This window comes from Haliotis rufescens, unplaced genomic scaffold (genome assembly GCF_023055435.1).
Source record: "Haliotis rufescens isolate VD_foot unplaced genomic scaffold, xgHalRufe1.0.p SCAF_16, whole genome shotgun sequence".
Lineage (NCBI taxonomy): Eukaryota > Metazoa > Mollusca > Gastropoda > Lepetellida > Haliotidae > Haliotis > Haliotis rufescens.
The window spans coordinates 21,862,463-21,878,810 of NW_025963846.1; the positions used below are offsets into that span (position 1 = coordinate 21,862,463).

At 39.4% G+C, this 16,348-nt stretch overlaps 1 protein-coding gene across 8 annotated transcripts in view; it reads right to left on the minus strand.

Annotated features, from left to right (window-relative positions):
- Positions 1 to 16,348, minus strand: part of LOC124119250 (plexin-A2-like) — a 233,609-nt gene that overhangs the window by 160,018 nt on the left and 57,243 nt on the right. For all 8 annotated transcript variants that reach the window (XM_048396991.1, XM_048396990.1, XM_048396985.1 and 5 more), the window contains exons 3-4: positions 10,855 to 11,043; positions 8,423 to 8,551 (exon numbers count right to left, since the gene is read on the minus strand). In XM_048396991.1, coding sequence (XP_048252948.1) covers positions 8,423 to 8,551; positions 10,855 to 11,043 — 318 coding nt within the window. The remainder of the gene's footprint in view (positions 1 to 8,422; positions 8,552 to 10,854; positions 11,044 to 16,348) is intronic.

Sequence of the window (16,348 nt, forward strand, 5' to 3'; positions counted from 1 at the left end):
ACCAACAGCTGATGACAGGACATGGGACAACCGACATGGATTATGCACTAATTCAATTAACTTCACGTTGATTGGCAAATTATCACTAGACTGGGTTCTAAAATTATTCATTACTTCTATTTCCACAAACTCTGGAATATCCATCAAGGGAAGTTTAACATCATTTTAAGTCACTTGGTATTATTTCAAAACTGAACAGCCCCGATTCCTGACTTCATGATGAAAATATACAATGCATGCATTCCAGTGAATGACCTCTTTAATCTTCTGTACACCAAAGCGTTTGCTGATAGGGGCCTTGACCATTAGAAACAGTGAGCTTATACCCACATAATCTTTTAAACCCTAGATACATTAACATATTTGTCCTTGCCACCAAAAGTCAGCACCATCCCACAATAATCTCAAGACTCCAAGACACACAGATATATTTGTTTCCTGAAGCTGCGTGTGGGGCCTGGACATCATCCGAGACTTGCTGACCTCTTTGCTGTAAGACTACAGATTCCTGGAAGGTCAATGATAAGCTCCTCACCCTGGCCTTTGACCTTCAGTCCAGTGGAAGCTCTTGATGCTACCCATGATGAAGGCTCCATAGACAGGGGCAGAGAACTCATTACCCTTGAGTAAGGGGAGATAACCTTGGAGATTGGGTCAAGGTAGTTGACAAAGATGACACAAACCAGTTTTATATGTTAAACAACTGTAAAAACTTTTATCAAGTAAAACTCCGAGAGATGTCAGTAATCACTGACTGTTGTTGAAATGTGTGTATATTTATACTTAAAAATCATCAACATGAAACTAAACACAGCTTGAGCAGCACTTGAACAAAGTGACTGTTTTGGGGTCATGGATGTCTGCATGTCCTCATTTATCTCTTTGCATGTTTTCATAAAAATAAAACCAACGCTAAAAAAGAAAAGCTCTAACTGCCTTCTCACCGAAACGTAATTTTCAAACACAGCACTCGTGCTATTCATCAACTTAAAACAATCTAACCCACACGCTGCACTCCAAGGTGAACACAGTTGGAACATAATGTCAAGATTATTACCATTGGGAAACATTTACAGCAAAGTTAATTTCAAATTTTGGCTACTTTTTTCACCAACTGAGCTATTCAGCTATCAGACAGAGAGATAAACGGAGGAATGGCGTTCACCTGTCACGATGCCCCTACACCACTAAAATGTCAATAACCAGCTAATGAACACATTTCCAACAGATATTCACATTAAACTCATCTATTAATTACCCAACACACTCCAGCTTTGAAACAGTTGTTCTGATAACGCAGTACGTGTCACTACACTAAACACAGATATTCTTAATCACTGGACCAGAACTTAAACTTATCAAAAACTGCTAGACCGAGTCCCAAAGCAGACATTATACTCAGTAAACCTTATTTTAAGGACAAGTTGCCCCATATCATCTGCAACGAATGACATCTAGGCCATGATATAGGTAAAGATAGTTATAAAATGTCTGCTAGTTACCTGTTAAATGTGGTAAAATATCTGCAAGTACCATGTTAAATGCTTCACTTCCAAAGCCAAAACATATCAGAAATCCCCTTAGATCAGCTAATCAATATGGAAATAGAGAAACTTTCTGCCAACATAAAACTAGGATCATTTTTCAAATGGTCACAATAATTTAGTGATGTGTTATTTTCTCTTTGTCTGGTAGTCATGGAAACCAGACAAACTTGGAAGCTCTTGAAACACTCTGGGCTTGAAAGCGACAAGTGCTCACTATCATCAGCTCTCAAATCACTTACTTAAGCTCATTACAGACACCGAACATGTTTGAATCTCAACTTGGGTGATCGGATGCATCTACTCTGCACAATATTGACGATAAACTCGCACACACATCACCACAGACCCATTAGACCTAACACACGTGTCTGGCCATTTTCTCATAAATATTTCATCCTGTCACCCTTTTCTTTTTCTCGACAAACCAAGATTTTCTTAAAACTAAAACTATTTTGGATAATAAAATTTGAAATCTAAAAAACTGCAATGCATGTCCATATGAGGTAAAGTCTTGTCTTTTAATCAACTATTTTCATTTCACACCGGTTGCACTTTATTGAGTCATTAATATTTGCATCTAGAAGACAAGCTTTTTACCCCCAAAATAATATTTTTGGAGTGTTTCCATTCCAATCAACACGTTCCTTGATGGAGAGACATTTTGACAGAGATTTGCTTCCAACTACAAATAATTGGCCCCCTGGCCCACCTTTGTGTCATGGCTTGGGGTATACTATTATGATAATGAAGCTTGCTACGAGTTGATGTTGTATATTTTGACATTTCCTTGCCATTGTAAGGCGACCCACATGCAGTTGACATTTCCATGGCTAGACGATTACTCTCATCAATATTAATAACATTAACCCGTTCTCTGTAACGAAACACAATCACTTCTCAATCTAATTTCAACATCACAGCTCCTGCATGCTAGGAGGGTGATATTTATTTGTACGAAATAAGAAACATTTGCACAAAAATATCATGACATATGTACTCATGTAAATAATTGTCAGTGTAAAGAACGTCTAAGTTTTGTCTTTCAGCAAAATTAATGGGTGGTTCAAGGGTTAACCGATTCCATTCAAAGACTACAAAATACCTCATAAATCTGATTCATTTTTTCTCAAAGGACACCTCAAGTGTTGGTGTCATATTTCCAGCAACTTCCTTGAATGAACAATGCATCATGGAACAGTGAAACTTCATGAATGAAGACATACTTTTCTACTGAACTACAGGGTTCACACATCAGCGCAAGGTGACAGATGAGAAAACATTCAACAATTTCAAAATGAAACGCATTAACTTTGATCATTGAGTGTAACTTCTCATGAAGGTGCAGTGTTTTTTCTTCACACACAATTCATGGCTATAATGACACAACATGCAGAATATCAAAAACATTTCACATATCACTCACTTCACAGGATTTCAAAAACAAGACAAGAGCCAATGAGATGTTTCTTAAACAATCCAATTCCCCTAACTCCCCACTAATCAAAGAAAAGGTGCTGAAAAATCATTCATGAAAAACAAACTAATGCAAGTTGTCCAAGCATGTTCGAAATTTAAACCTAATTTTATCAATAGTGATTTCTCCATTACATAATCTATTTCATCCTTTGATGTCTGCGACATCAATCTTGGAAAATAGCAAAAAAAATTACAAATATTACGAAACCAAACAATTAGCAGTAAAAAGACGGTTCAAGTTGCTATTCTTCAGAGAGATTCATTTAAAGGGCACAACTGAAGGCTAGTTTTATTAATGGTGGACATTTTCCTTCCACAACGTATCTGTCTCCACAACGCAAGAGTTCCTCGTCGGCCGAGTTCTGAGGCACGGTCAGCCATGACATTTCATTAGAGGCTTGCTGTTTTTCTACCACCAATAAAGATAAATTTCTCAATGTTAAAGATAAATTTTCTGCCGAACACTTAGGGCTTTCAAGATAAGAGTAGGGCCAAGTGTTTGTGAGAAACAACACAGTCTTATATATAGCCCCTAGGGAATGGCGTTTATGATGGTAGGAGGTTTTGGAGAGATATTCAATTGGCTTAATTTACACAGTTAGAGTGCCATTGTGCCTTGCTCTTTCATGGAAGCTCTGGCTTTTAATGGACACTTGGCCGTATTTACATGATTTTGGTTACGTATGCTGGACAAGTGATGTTTTTCAGCTTGGACCAAGGTCTTGGCTGCAGTGTCCGATGGTCAGATGCGACACCATAGCTGGCAAATATTTGTGAAGAGAAGCAGTCACCCTTATGAAAATCCTGATCCTGCTATGATAGAAGAGAGTGGAATAACGGCCTCTATGACCTCACCAGTCGTTTCGTTATCTCCACACAATAGAGCACTTAGCCATGAAAAGCTGAATGGTTGGAATAGTCCCCCAGCAGTGCCAGATTAGGAAGTATTTATTTATATAAGAAATGATCCTCAGAAGTAACTATCAACATCTGTCTTAGTCTAGACCAAAAACCCGACCCAAGCACGGTCTGAAAGAGATGACTTGGAATCAATTCTTTGTGAATATATTCATTTCATTGATTTGGAAAATTTAACTCATTTCAGGACAATGGCATCCGTGAATCCTTGAAAGATGGTATGAAGCGGCCATCAATTCCTAGCCGTCATCCACCCACATCACATTGCAAGAAGTCTTGTAATGTCCTTATTTTCTATCCTTCAGACTTGAAACTTTCTTTTGATACTAAAATCATGAGCCGAAGCTTTGACTGGGACAAGAACATGTCCATCAAATAAGATACACCTCGTCCCAATTCAAGCAATTATCCACCTTAGGAGACTAATGCCCAGGTTTTAATTCCGATCATGCAAGTCCGTATGGCTGGAGCAGAAACGGTATGAAACCCTCTTCAGCTCAGACACCCCAAGGAGGAGGGGGAGTAGGGGGGGGGAGTCCGCGACACCATACAACCAGTAACGACAATCTGATGAGGACGTGGTTTCAGTGGAGGATAAGCCACTTGGCTAAAACGTGATAAACACTATGTCCAAATCCTGCCTTAAGCTGGTTTGGTAAACCATGCAACCCTTAAGATGACAGTCGGCCCCACTTGTCCTTGCCTTGAAACGCCAAGAAGGAAAATTGCATTAGCGGGACAGCACATTCTGCATTCTGGAAGCAGCTGTGAATTTCCCTGATTTGCCTTGATTCACTTATAGTGAGAGAAGTTGCACAAATTGAGGACCGGGCGAGATTACCTACATGGCAACATTTACTCCTCAACGTGTCTGAAAACTCTCTCCTTGCAAATTGTTGACCCCAACATTACTGAAAAGGAGATGTCCGATTGAGCAAACTAATGAAACGTGTATCGCTCACTCCGAGTTGATTTTACCGCTTGCTGACAGCGATAAGATCAACGGGAGAGTAACGGAAATCAATAAGAAATTTAATTCGGCACTCTACTCGGAACCAGGAAAGGATCACAGTGATATAATTCATTCATAACCGCCAACATCATAAACCATGTTCCTGGATTGCGACTGTCTGAAATTTCCATCCCTGGATCTGATATCAGTCTTCCTTCCTCAGCACCCAAAGTGACTTATCCTCGCGCCTGCTCCAAGTTTACACCCAACTTGATAGGCCTACTGTTGACCTGGAGGTTGGCATTGATTTTGTAGCAAGAGATACAGTCAAAGCTTACAAATCATTAGTTGCCAAAAGAGGGGGGAATGGTTGAAGGCATTAAAATCCTACTCCCTGAAAAGTGCTCCAGGTCTCTTCCATGTGATCTTTTCCCATTGATCAAGATTGATTTCTCCTCCTGCAGCCTCAGTGTAAGACAGAACCAAGTGGCCTGTTACATCAGCCGATTGCTTTCCTCTCATGCCTTGTTTACTTGTTGATTCAAACCCTCCTCCACAAGTGGTCACTTACAGACCACGCTGGCAAGGCAGTGCTTATCATGTTTACCGCCACCTGGTTGTTCTTGAAGGAAAAAACATCAGGGTCAATGAGGAAGCCATTTTGTTCTTGAAACCTTTAAGCTAATGTTGGGATTAGTATTTACAGGTGGATGTTTACTGAGCACCTTACGCGATGCATGTTTCAACCGAACCACCAAAAAATTAATAAACCTTTTGGACGAGGATGATCACAAGACGCAGTTTAATAATCTAATCTACCTGTGCCTGTTTAGAACCTCTTTGACACTTAATTAGGAAATTATCACTCCATGTTCTCTTATCTCCCCTTCCATGTTTTAGAAGCTCCACTAAAGAATTCAACAGGAATAGCAAGGCATTCAAAGACTTTCCCATGATGCACAGCTACTGCACTTCCTTGATGCGTCAAACCATGCGTGACTGGACACAATGTGTTAAAGTTGCCCAGACTCACAGTAGGAAGTCAGCCATGTTAAGTATTCCACATTTTTGTTGTTTTTGCTGAGAGTGTTTTGTTACAAAGCTTTTTGCTCCTTCATCGCATTATTAACTACAAGACATATTGGATCATACCATCAACGTGGAGTGTATAAGCGGTTGACCAGATTCAAGGTCAAGGTTGACTTTCTGGCTATTAAAACATAGTCTATGTCAAAACTTGGCAACAGGCCTGCTGAACACAACATGCTGCTAATGAGAGTTTGCAAAGTATGTTTCAACTGGACTACGTCATTTCGTGCTTCTTGCTACAGACAAAACGCTTTCCTCACACCCAATGATGTGTCTGTTAATTTCAGGTCTTTTGTAGAATTTTTCGCTGATAATCTCTACCGTCACAAAATCTTATGGCATGAAGGCTGCTACAAGAATCTCTTTTTGGGGGAGCATAGGCATCAAATAATTTAATTTGTCCCAAATTGGGCTACAACAGTGTTTGAAAGCTGCTTTGAAATAGCATAAGACAATCAATTATCGATGTATCATTAGGTGAGACAAGAAAACACAAATAGCTTGCCATTAAGGCCAGAATCACCGAGATAACATGGGTGAATTAACCATGCTCCAATATTTGAAACGGTTCCCCTTTAATCACATGCTATTGACCTGAAGATATGTGATTGAAATCAGAAATTGTGATTTGCAATGATTAACTAAATGGCAAAAAATTAAAAATGAATCATCACTTAAGTTTAGGCCATCAAAATAAAATTTCTTATCAACAATCCAAACCTTACAGCCCTAGATAAGATAAGCCCACATCACATTTCATAATTGTCCATCCATGCAGATTACATTCCAAAATACTCAAGTTGAAAAGAGTGTCCCACATTATGATGGGAAGATGTCGTTCGTGATGAAGCCAACCCATTAGGGCAAGTGGGGTAGTTGAGACCCATATTCAATGTCTGAACCTGTTTCCTGGTGTCCCTTGTGCTGATATTGTTGGGAATTTGATAAAATTGGTGTAAAACCCACCTCACTCACTCACCCATCACCATCCATTTGATCAGTTTGATCAAAAAGATACGACTGATCAGAGACTACTAACCCATGCTGAGCTAATCCTGTGGCATCTCTTGTTCCAAGCATTATCAACATTGCAATTTTCCATTCCAGGACCAACACCACCAAATCACAAATGAGAGATCCTTTGTCAGAAACTATTCTGCTGTCATCACAGCACAGACACTGATACAGTCCTATGTTATACCTTAACATCAAACATGATATACCAAACATCTTGGCTCACATATACCACGATGAAAGGAAGCTCTTAGTGAAAGCTGAGACGAGGAAACAACACCCTCCAAGCAATATTGAAAATAATTTGTCATCGTTGCCATCCTGACATGGAAAAATGATGGCCTCACACTGCAGTAAACAATGCCTACTGCTTCACAAAGAAAGCTGGTCATTAGCTTTGAGACAGCAAAGATACATTTGTTAAGTCCGGACTGTTTGGGTCTGTGATAATCAAATTTGTAATGATCTTCTTAATCTGATCTTCCCGTTATGGGGGTTGTTCCATAAGGCCAGATCAAGTGGCTGCGAGTCAGGGAGACTTCAATGGGGATATTGGCCATCTCAATGCAATGAACATGGGGTGAGTTAGTCATCATAAGCAAGAAGGTCGTCTGACGTGACCAATCACCTCTATATCGCCCGTCTCACGATTTACGACCCCCTGTCCACTGTTATTGCTTCAGTTCCTACAAATTAAGGTTTATCTTTATCTGCTTGCGTTGTGAACTTGGATAATAGGTTGCGAACAAAATTACAATTCCTAGTTGACATTTGTGTGGGGTCGCTTCAGACAAGTAATCTGTATATCGCTGCCTTACTCGGGCTATTATCGTGTACCAACGAAGTGTGCAACACAATTAGGAGCAGTGTTCTGAAGATAGATTGCCCATCAAACACCAGTGAAACACTCAATATAAAGTGATACCGTCAAGGAATGGCATCCCTCTGTTTGGCTTATTCACAAAATGTCAAAAAATAAGATACTATTTACAGAATCTGGAAAAAACACATTCATCACATCTTAAAACTGAAACATCTCAGTATCCCTGTAGGATGTAGGATGCCGGATGTAGTCTGTGATGTCTCAAGTCTTCCGTCGCTAAGTCCACCAGTAAAATCCATCAAGTCTGTTTTCTTCCCATTAATGACACACATAAGACATTGTAGGAAAAACAGTGAAAGTTTAAGCACAGTACAGGCCAGATTTCTCCACACATATATCATGTTCAGATTTGAAAAAAGTTTAACCTATAGAAAAAATTGAGAAATACTGTGAAAATGATGATTTTCCTTGTCTGGACTTTCAGGACTTTCAGGAAAAGGGTTGCCAGCAGTGGATTTGACTATCAGGTGTCCGATGATTTATTTTAGAAATGATGAACTTGTTTCTGCCCTGTACTGTACCTGAGATGAAGTGAACACTTACCCGTTTCTCTGTCATGACATACAGGTGAAGCTTCTGATCATCCATGCGGAGGTCGGCATTGACCATGCTTCCTTCCTGCACAGTCACGTTGTCATACACCGATGCCACCTTCCTACTCTCGATCGTCACCTGGAATGTACCAACTCCAGTGGTTATCATGCAACCCAATGGTGGGAGCTGGGTTGGGAGGTATACCACGTTTATCACCCCAGGTCAGCTTTATGCGAGAGGAAATTCCCAAGTGATGTGTTGTGGGTATATGCAAGAAACATTGTTGAAGGTAGTGGTAGGACGATACGCCGATGCATTGGTAGATCGCAATATTTCACTTCCCGATCGATCACAGTAGCTCACAAAGTAAAAAGTATCGATTCTCACCTTAAATGTTTTCTTTAATAAATGTTACGCCAAACACAAATTAGTTGTGAAAATTAGTTGTGAAAAAGTAAATATTTTCATCCATTGCACCATACTTGACACTGCCAACTGTAAATCATCAGTGTGCCAGGTATTTGAATATCCTATCCACATACAAGTATCGTGATATGTATCGGATCGTGAGCAAGGTATTGTGATGCGTATCGGATTGCACAGTCCCATCCCTAGTCGAAGGTGCTGAAAGACCATGGATCTACATTGGGGAGAATCTGGAGTCAAATCCAGTAGTTGTGGATCCTGGTGGATCCTGGTGGCAACTGGAAGAAACTCTGTCAAGCAATTTTCAATGCCTTCGACCACCAAGGTCCTACATCAAAACTTGACAAGTTTCAAGAATAACACACATTTAATCTTTAATAAATGTTGAAAGTGTTCATGGAAGAGGTGAGGTGAAATGGGGTTTAACATTGCATCCAAGATTATTGCACTTACATGTATATAGCGTTGTGTGTGGGATGGGGCTGCTAGTACTAGTGCGGACTGATGCCAATTTATAGTGCTAGCCATGATGGTAGATACCATGCCGCAGTTTAACATGAATACCCCACGCAGACACAGTATACTGACTCCAAGCTGACCAGTCCTTGTTTTAGCCCTTAATGTTGAGCACCAGACAGGGTAACAACAAGCACCATCTTTTAACGTCTTTTGGTATGACGTAGGTGGGGAAGGAACCCCAGACCTTTCGCTCACTGGGCGGACTCTTTACCACTCTACAACTAGACCACTAGGTTTGTGTACACGGAGGAAGAGAGTCAAAATGCTAATGTGAACTTATTTTGTGTCCCATGCACAAGGTTGTATCATAAATGTGAATATTATATCTTGAGTTGTAAATTGGCAATAAGCCAGACAAGAAAGGAATAAATCATTTATAGAGCAGCCAAATCATTCCTTCAAAGTAATCAAGGCAATACCCTCGTAATTCCAAGCATCCATTTAGGTGTACTTGAGACTAACAGCCCTTAATGTCATGTCAGTTATATTCAAGCTATAACGGTCCTTGAAAACAACATGCTAAAACATCTGTAACACATTTACAAAAACTGGGAATGAAACTTTACAATGTGTTAAAGAGTTTGGATCGGTCAAAAGCGTTCAAAACTATTGCTGGAACGTCTTCAGCTGTTGACAAATGAAAATTTAAGCGGTAAGCTCAGCAATGACCTTTGAAACCTGAAGAGAGGTATTTACTCAAACCTTTTCTCACCAAAGTGATTACTTATAAAAGAATCCTTTTCAATATATACATAATAGAAGTGATTTAAACATCCCCTGAGAGAGTTGGAAATATGAGTGGTGAGGTTACATGTACTTGTGTCAAATCAGTAGTTGGGATTGGATCGGTCAGCCATACAAACGTTCAGTGTACATACTAAAAAGCACCTCGTGCGGAAATTCCATACCATTTCACTCAAAACCATTAAGTGTGGGTGACAATTTGTACAAGCACTCTGGCTTTGTCAAAAGAACAAAGACCGATTTAAAATGTCCTTTTCTGGCAAAAATCAATAATTTACATCTCCAATTTTCAAAGATCCTGTGCGGAGAGTTTTAGCAGTATTTACGTCCTGGTATCCCTGAGAGACATGTAGAGTGTAGGAACTGATGTCCTGTAAGTATGTGTATGCCCTTGCTTTGAATGCAGCCGACACAGGAGAAAACAAGGGCTCTAAACCAGCGCAACAGATATACGACATTCTTCATAGCCTTCTCACATTTGATTAAATTTCAATCAGTTTCATATAAAATAGTGACATTCTTCCCACTGGAACCCTCCTCTGAATGATAAGTTCTTGTTAAATGTTTTTTCCAAAATTGTGTATTTGATCCAGCAATGTAGTGTTGAGTTCAAAAGATCCTAAACAAATCAATTTTGCACATACAAAAGATTAAAGGTACTTTTTTCTGATTGCTAAATGGAACTTGAAAGTTGTAAATTGATCAAGGCAAGAAAAGAAAGTTTGCATTTTTGTGCAACTAAAAAAACAAACCTTAATTATATTTCCTCTACTCGTCCCCACGAATGCTACAGTGTAATCGTGGGTTATGGCGACAGTAATGGCCGACACATTTGTATGTGAGCCAAATCGCAGCGCTGCATCTGCGGTGATGGGTTTGTTGCCGTCAATGGGGTTGTTGATGTCATGTTCGCCACAGTAGTCATCAGTAATGTTGAAATTCTGAAATTGTAAAAATACATTTCAAATATGGTTTCATTTCTCAGCTGTCTTTACCCTAGGAACAGAGATGTAGTTGACTCAGATATATCTTTGTTCTTCAACATCCTATTGTGCTGCTTGTCCTGCTGTCAGATGCTGACTGGAGTACGCTGAATGCTGGATGTTTCAGTCTCCTCATCCTGGCCTTACGCTGATTGAGCTTGGACCAGACAAACCAACGTTTCATTGTGTCAGTACTCAGTAGGGATGCACACCACTGATGTCCCACTGTTCAGAAAACATACAACTTTATGGATAACAACATCTAGTTTCTTACATATACAACATTTTGATGAAGATTCTTACACCATTGTCAAGCTGGTGTGACTGCAACCAAGTGATGAATGGGGTATATATATGAATTTGTGTTCAGTCATAGATGAAAGCTAATGTTTTCAAGTAGTTACCAAACCCTGCATCCCACAATCAAAGGTGAGCCATTTCCATCCAGCTTGTTTACATGACACGGGATACAACTATTGTTTGTAAAATTGTTTTTGTTGTTTAACGCTGCTCTGAGCAATATCCCAGCTATATGACGGACATCTGTAAATAATCAAGTCTGGACCAGACAATCCAGTCATTGACATCATGAGCATCAATCAACGCAATTGGGATCAATGACATGCATCAACCAAGTCAGCGGGCCTGACCACCTGATCCCGTTAGTTGCCTCTTACAACAAGCATAGTCACCTTTTACTGCAAGTATGGGTTGCTGAAGACCTATTCTACCCCGGATCTTCACGGGTCCACCACCAACGTGATTCAAACATTGTACCCAAGTGGGAATGTCTGTAATATGATTGCTGACACTATAACAACTGAACAACTGGACTACATCAGCCTCTAGATTTTCCACTTGGACCGAATCACTGTACAAAACCAGTGCAATAATTCAACTGACAAAATCATTTCCTACCAACTGGTAATCACCAAAGTCATTTCTTGCTCATCCCCTTGAGCCATGCCATAACCTCAAATACAATAACCTCCATCTGAATACGTCTGGCTAACAATTGGTAAAAATAACATCAAAATACCATCATAATACTCTATTTGATACAATGTTGCCATTACTGCATCTTAAAAGGGGATTAATATCATAATAACATGACCATTGACTGTGTGTTATCATAATAACTTTGGCCGCCTGAGGCGATACACTGACATCAATGTTCCGATGACTGGTTCAAACAATGGTAGCTGAGCAAGTCATGGTGTGAGAGAGTACAGAGAGATTGATACAGATTTGTAGTGATGAGTGGTCATCCTGTCGCCACCAATTGCAATGTACTGGAGGGAAGCACAGAACCAAGATCCCCAGGCAACTGTGTGTGATCAATTGTTACAATTGGCATCCGAGGGCGTCGCACGATCTTTGTTTAATAAATTGTTTTTCAATTCATAGATCACATACTGCATGTGTCAAGCTTGCTAAAAGCGTACCAATTCAAATACCGTGATTGATTTTCATTGGCTAAGAGCAATAGTTCCTCATGTTCATTGATTCTGAATAAAAGGAAAGGCCAGCGATTGATCAGTTGTCATTAACGTGGCCATTGTCCTAGGTATCACTCGCGGCCAGGTGACATGCGTCACAGGATGCCTACCAGGTCCCCTCTTCCTACCAACTTCCTGTTCCAATGCTAATTTCCTGTCCAACCCAACCCTGCACCAGCACCACCCTCGGTACCCAACTGAACTGCTTCACACACCATCTCTACTTACAATTTCAGCAACAAATAAACCCATCGAGGGTCACATAAAAAAGTGTGAGTGTTGATACAAAAAGTAGACTCGGGTTACTAGGTGAAATAGGATTGATCAGTATTCCCCCACAAGGCAAGGTAAAATGATCAACGTTAACCGATACAGTGGTAGAATGTTCTGGCCAAGAGTGATTCTGTTATCGGAACCGAAGTAATTCTATAGAAAATCGACTGCCATTTAGAGGCCATTGAGAGGCCTTGAAAGCAAAGCTGGTGTGGGGTTTACTTTCCATTTACTTCCAATTGACAAGCTCAGATTCTCATGTAATATTTAAGAGGTTATAAAATGTGGGAAAGAATTAATCTGAAAATGAACAACTGTCAACAAACGTTTCCTGTTGAAATCTGAAGAGCTGCAATTGACTTGCTAAATATTTCTCTTTGTACATCTCCCTTGAATAATGCTGCAAACTTTGGTGTAATTATGCACAAATCTTATCAGTAATGGTGACTGACATATCTAAAGAATATAAATAATAGATCTGGTATGAATATTTCATCTCTGTACCAAAGGCCTTTCAAAGTTTCTGTTCAAAAGGGATTACTTTACCTTAAAAGGAATTCAGTTCACTTTCCCTCTAGAATTCAACAGCATTTTCATCATTGTCATCAGTGCAAATGGCCCAGTCATTATTGTTCATGCTGCCAATGTTTTCTCCATCATTGCAATCATTACTACTGATTCATCCTATAGGTTTCGGCCATTGATAAAAATAGTTATTTCTTTTGTCATTTTCAATATCATTACAATCATCGTCTTTATGTTCAATATTGTTTTGATTATCAATTTCTCATTGTTGTAATGGTCTTCAGTGGTCATTATCACTTTGTATCTCTCCTTTTGTTAACATTTTTATTAATATTGTGACATATTTGGCACACTGTATTACTTTCCATTGTTGTCAGTCAATACAGCAGCTTTGTCGTGTATGGCGACAAACGGGATCGGGTGGTCAGACTCGCTGACTTGGTTGATGCATGTCATGGATGCCAAATGGTGGATCGATGCTCATGATGTCAATCACAGGATTGTCTGGTCCAGATTTGATTATTTACAGACCGCCGTCATAGAGCTGGAATATTGCTGAGTGCGGCGTTAAACAACAAACAAACAAACAAACAAAAACCATTATAGCAGCTGTTAATTACTGTTGCTATTGCTATCAATGTCATCACAGTAATAATTCATATTAATGTCTCCAAGGCAATCATTCAGTGTCATAGTTCCTGCCCTACCAGTAACAACAACCCACTGTCAAGATGTGGGTCCAATGAACCCACAGCAGACATAAAACAAATATATCCAATAAAGCCCATGCAAGTCTATATAAGTAGGCAAGTCTAGATTACTGCAGTATCTGAAATGAAGCTAGTCTCTGGGCTCTGTTTAATTATATTTTTATAAAGATGATTTAACAACTGTTTTTTTCTGTATGTATGTTCATTTCAGAGACAAGATGTCAGTCGACAGACATTCAACTACATATAAAGTACATGGATTAAGTTGATTCAGCCTCTAATCTGCCACCAGAGATAATCCTGGTTGCTCACATTTCACACTGTATTAATGAGCTGATATACTACAAGACTATAATCACTAACTCCATCTGACGTCTCATTGTCCATCCACTCAATCTTATCCATTAAATACTGTAAACGGCAACAGACAATCCGATACTAAATGTGGCAGACAGTCTGTAATAAAATGTCTCAGTTTTAAAGTGAAAAGGTTAAAGTCTCACAAAGTTATAAGTTATGCATGGCTATTGTGTTGAGAACGATTATAAAGTCAGTGTTTGTTGTTGTTCGGCTCAGGAACGACAAATTACGTCCACGCTTTCTGCTGTAACACTTCGAGCTTTTCTCACCTACACGACTGCTTCAACAACATACGATAAAATATTAATGGGCATTTTCTTCTTACGACTGTCAACGTTCTGAAGCCTTGAACCAAAGTGTTTTCTCAATGTAACACATCTTAGAGGTAGCACTTGTTAATCGGGATATTGTCATTATTGTCTGGAAACCACGAACAATTACATATTTTATTCATGTTTTTTCTCAGCTCATAGTTAGATATTTTGGTCTACTGACTGCCTAGGTAGATCCCGCACATTTTTATTGAGGGAATACGCAAAATCCTTTCGGAGAACGTGCCAATGCCATCGTTTTCAAGATGAAGGGTGACTTAGCGTGAAATGAAATGCAACGTCCTGCTATCTTTCACTGGTGGGCCACAGAAAGAAAACTCCTTCTATACTAGTTAATTTCCCTGGTGTTGTAAGAATACCCCCTTCAATTTCCATACAAAGTCTATATAATCAATTCCAAATGAAAAAAGTGAACCTCATTGGCTGTGTTGAGACAGACCTGAGTTTGAATAATAGCATTTTCCTGTGGTCGCCAGCATGGTCGGGGATAGTGCAAATTTCTGAATATAATACCAAGCCTGTTTCGTGCAGAACAAATGAATGTTTTCCCTTTTTTGCGAAAGAATATTTTTCCAATTAAAGCTTAAGAAGCCTGTTTCACTGTCATGATCACCAGAATTTAACAACCAGCTCACTTTATGCCATTAAACAGGGAACAACTCCCATCAATCTCAAAAGTATTTAATGCATTTAGAAATTGTGTAATAAAATATTTTAAGCTTTTGTTTATAACAAGTTAAGAAGGCTGGATCCAGAATAAGAGATTATCAGCTGCTGTGTGTATTTCTTGTCTAAAAAATACCCAAACTATTTTTTATATGGTCCGTTTTCAGTAACACTTAATCAAGCACATTGATTGGAAGAATAGCGGATAGGAATAGATCTTTATTCAATACTGAAAACCTGCACTCAACAACTTGAATCAATAATAGGCCACAAAATGGAAGATTTCATTCAATTTAAATTGATTATTTAAGAAAGTTGTATTGATGTGCAACTTGTGGAAGAAAAACAATTCGACTAATTCTGAATTGAAAGGTGTTTACGAGGCGCTGCCGTTATGCCAGGAGATAGTGTCATCGTGGTATGCTGTATCATTATTGCCCAATTTCTCAAATCCCAGACATCCACAATGATAGATCTGCGCACAGAAAATCTGAGGGCCGAAGATATTAGTTAGGGTACAGCAAGTTGATGCTATCCACATCTCCCTTGTAATTGAGTGTTGCTACAATATGGAACCATCGACCCTTGTGGGGGGACTATTCCAAACCACTAACCCCCCCATTGGAAACCTTGGAAAGTGAGTAAGTGAAAGAGATTGGACACTATATGAACCAGTGGAATAGAACCTAAATCACTGATAACACCAGCAAACACCTTAACTACTCAACTACCATGTCACTCCTACCATGGAAATTTTACAAAATTACATCACGAGTGAGTGAGTGAGTGAGTGAGTGAGTGAGTGAGTGAGTGAGTGTGGTTTTATCCTGCTTTTAGCGATATTCCAGCAATATCAGTGTGGGGGACACCAGAAATGGGCTTCACACATTGTACCTAT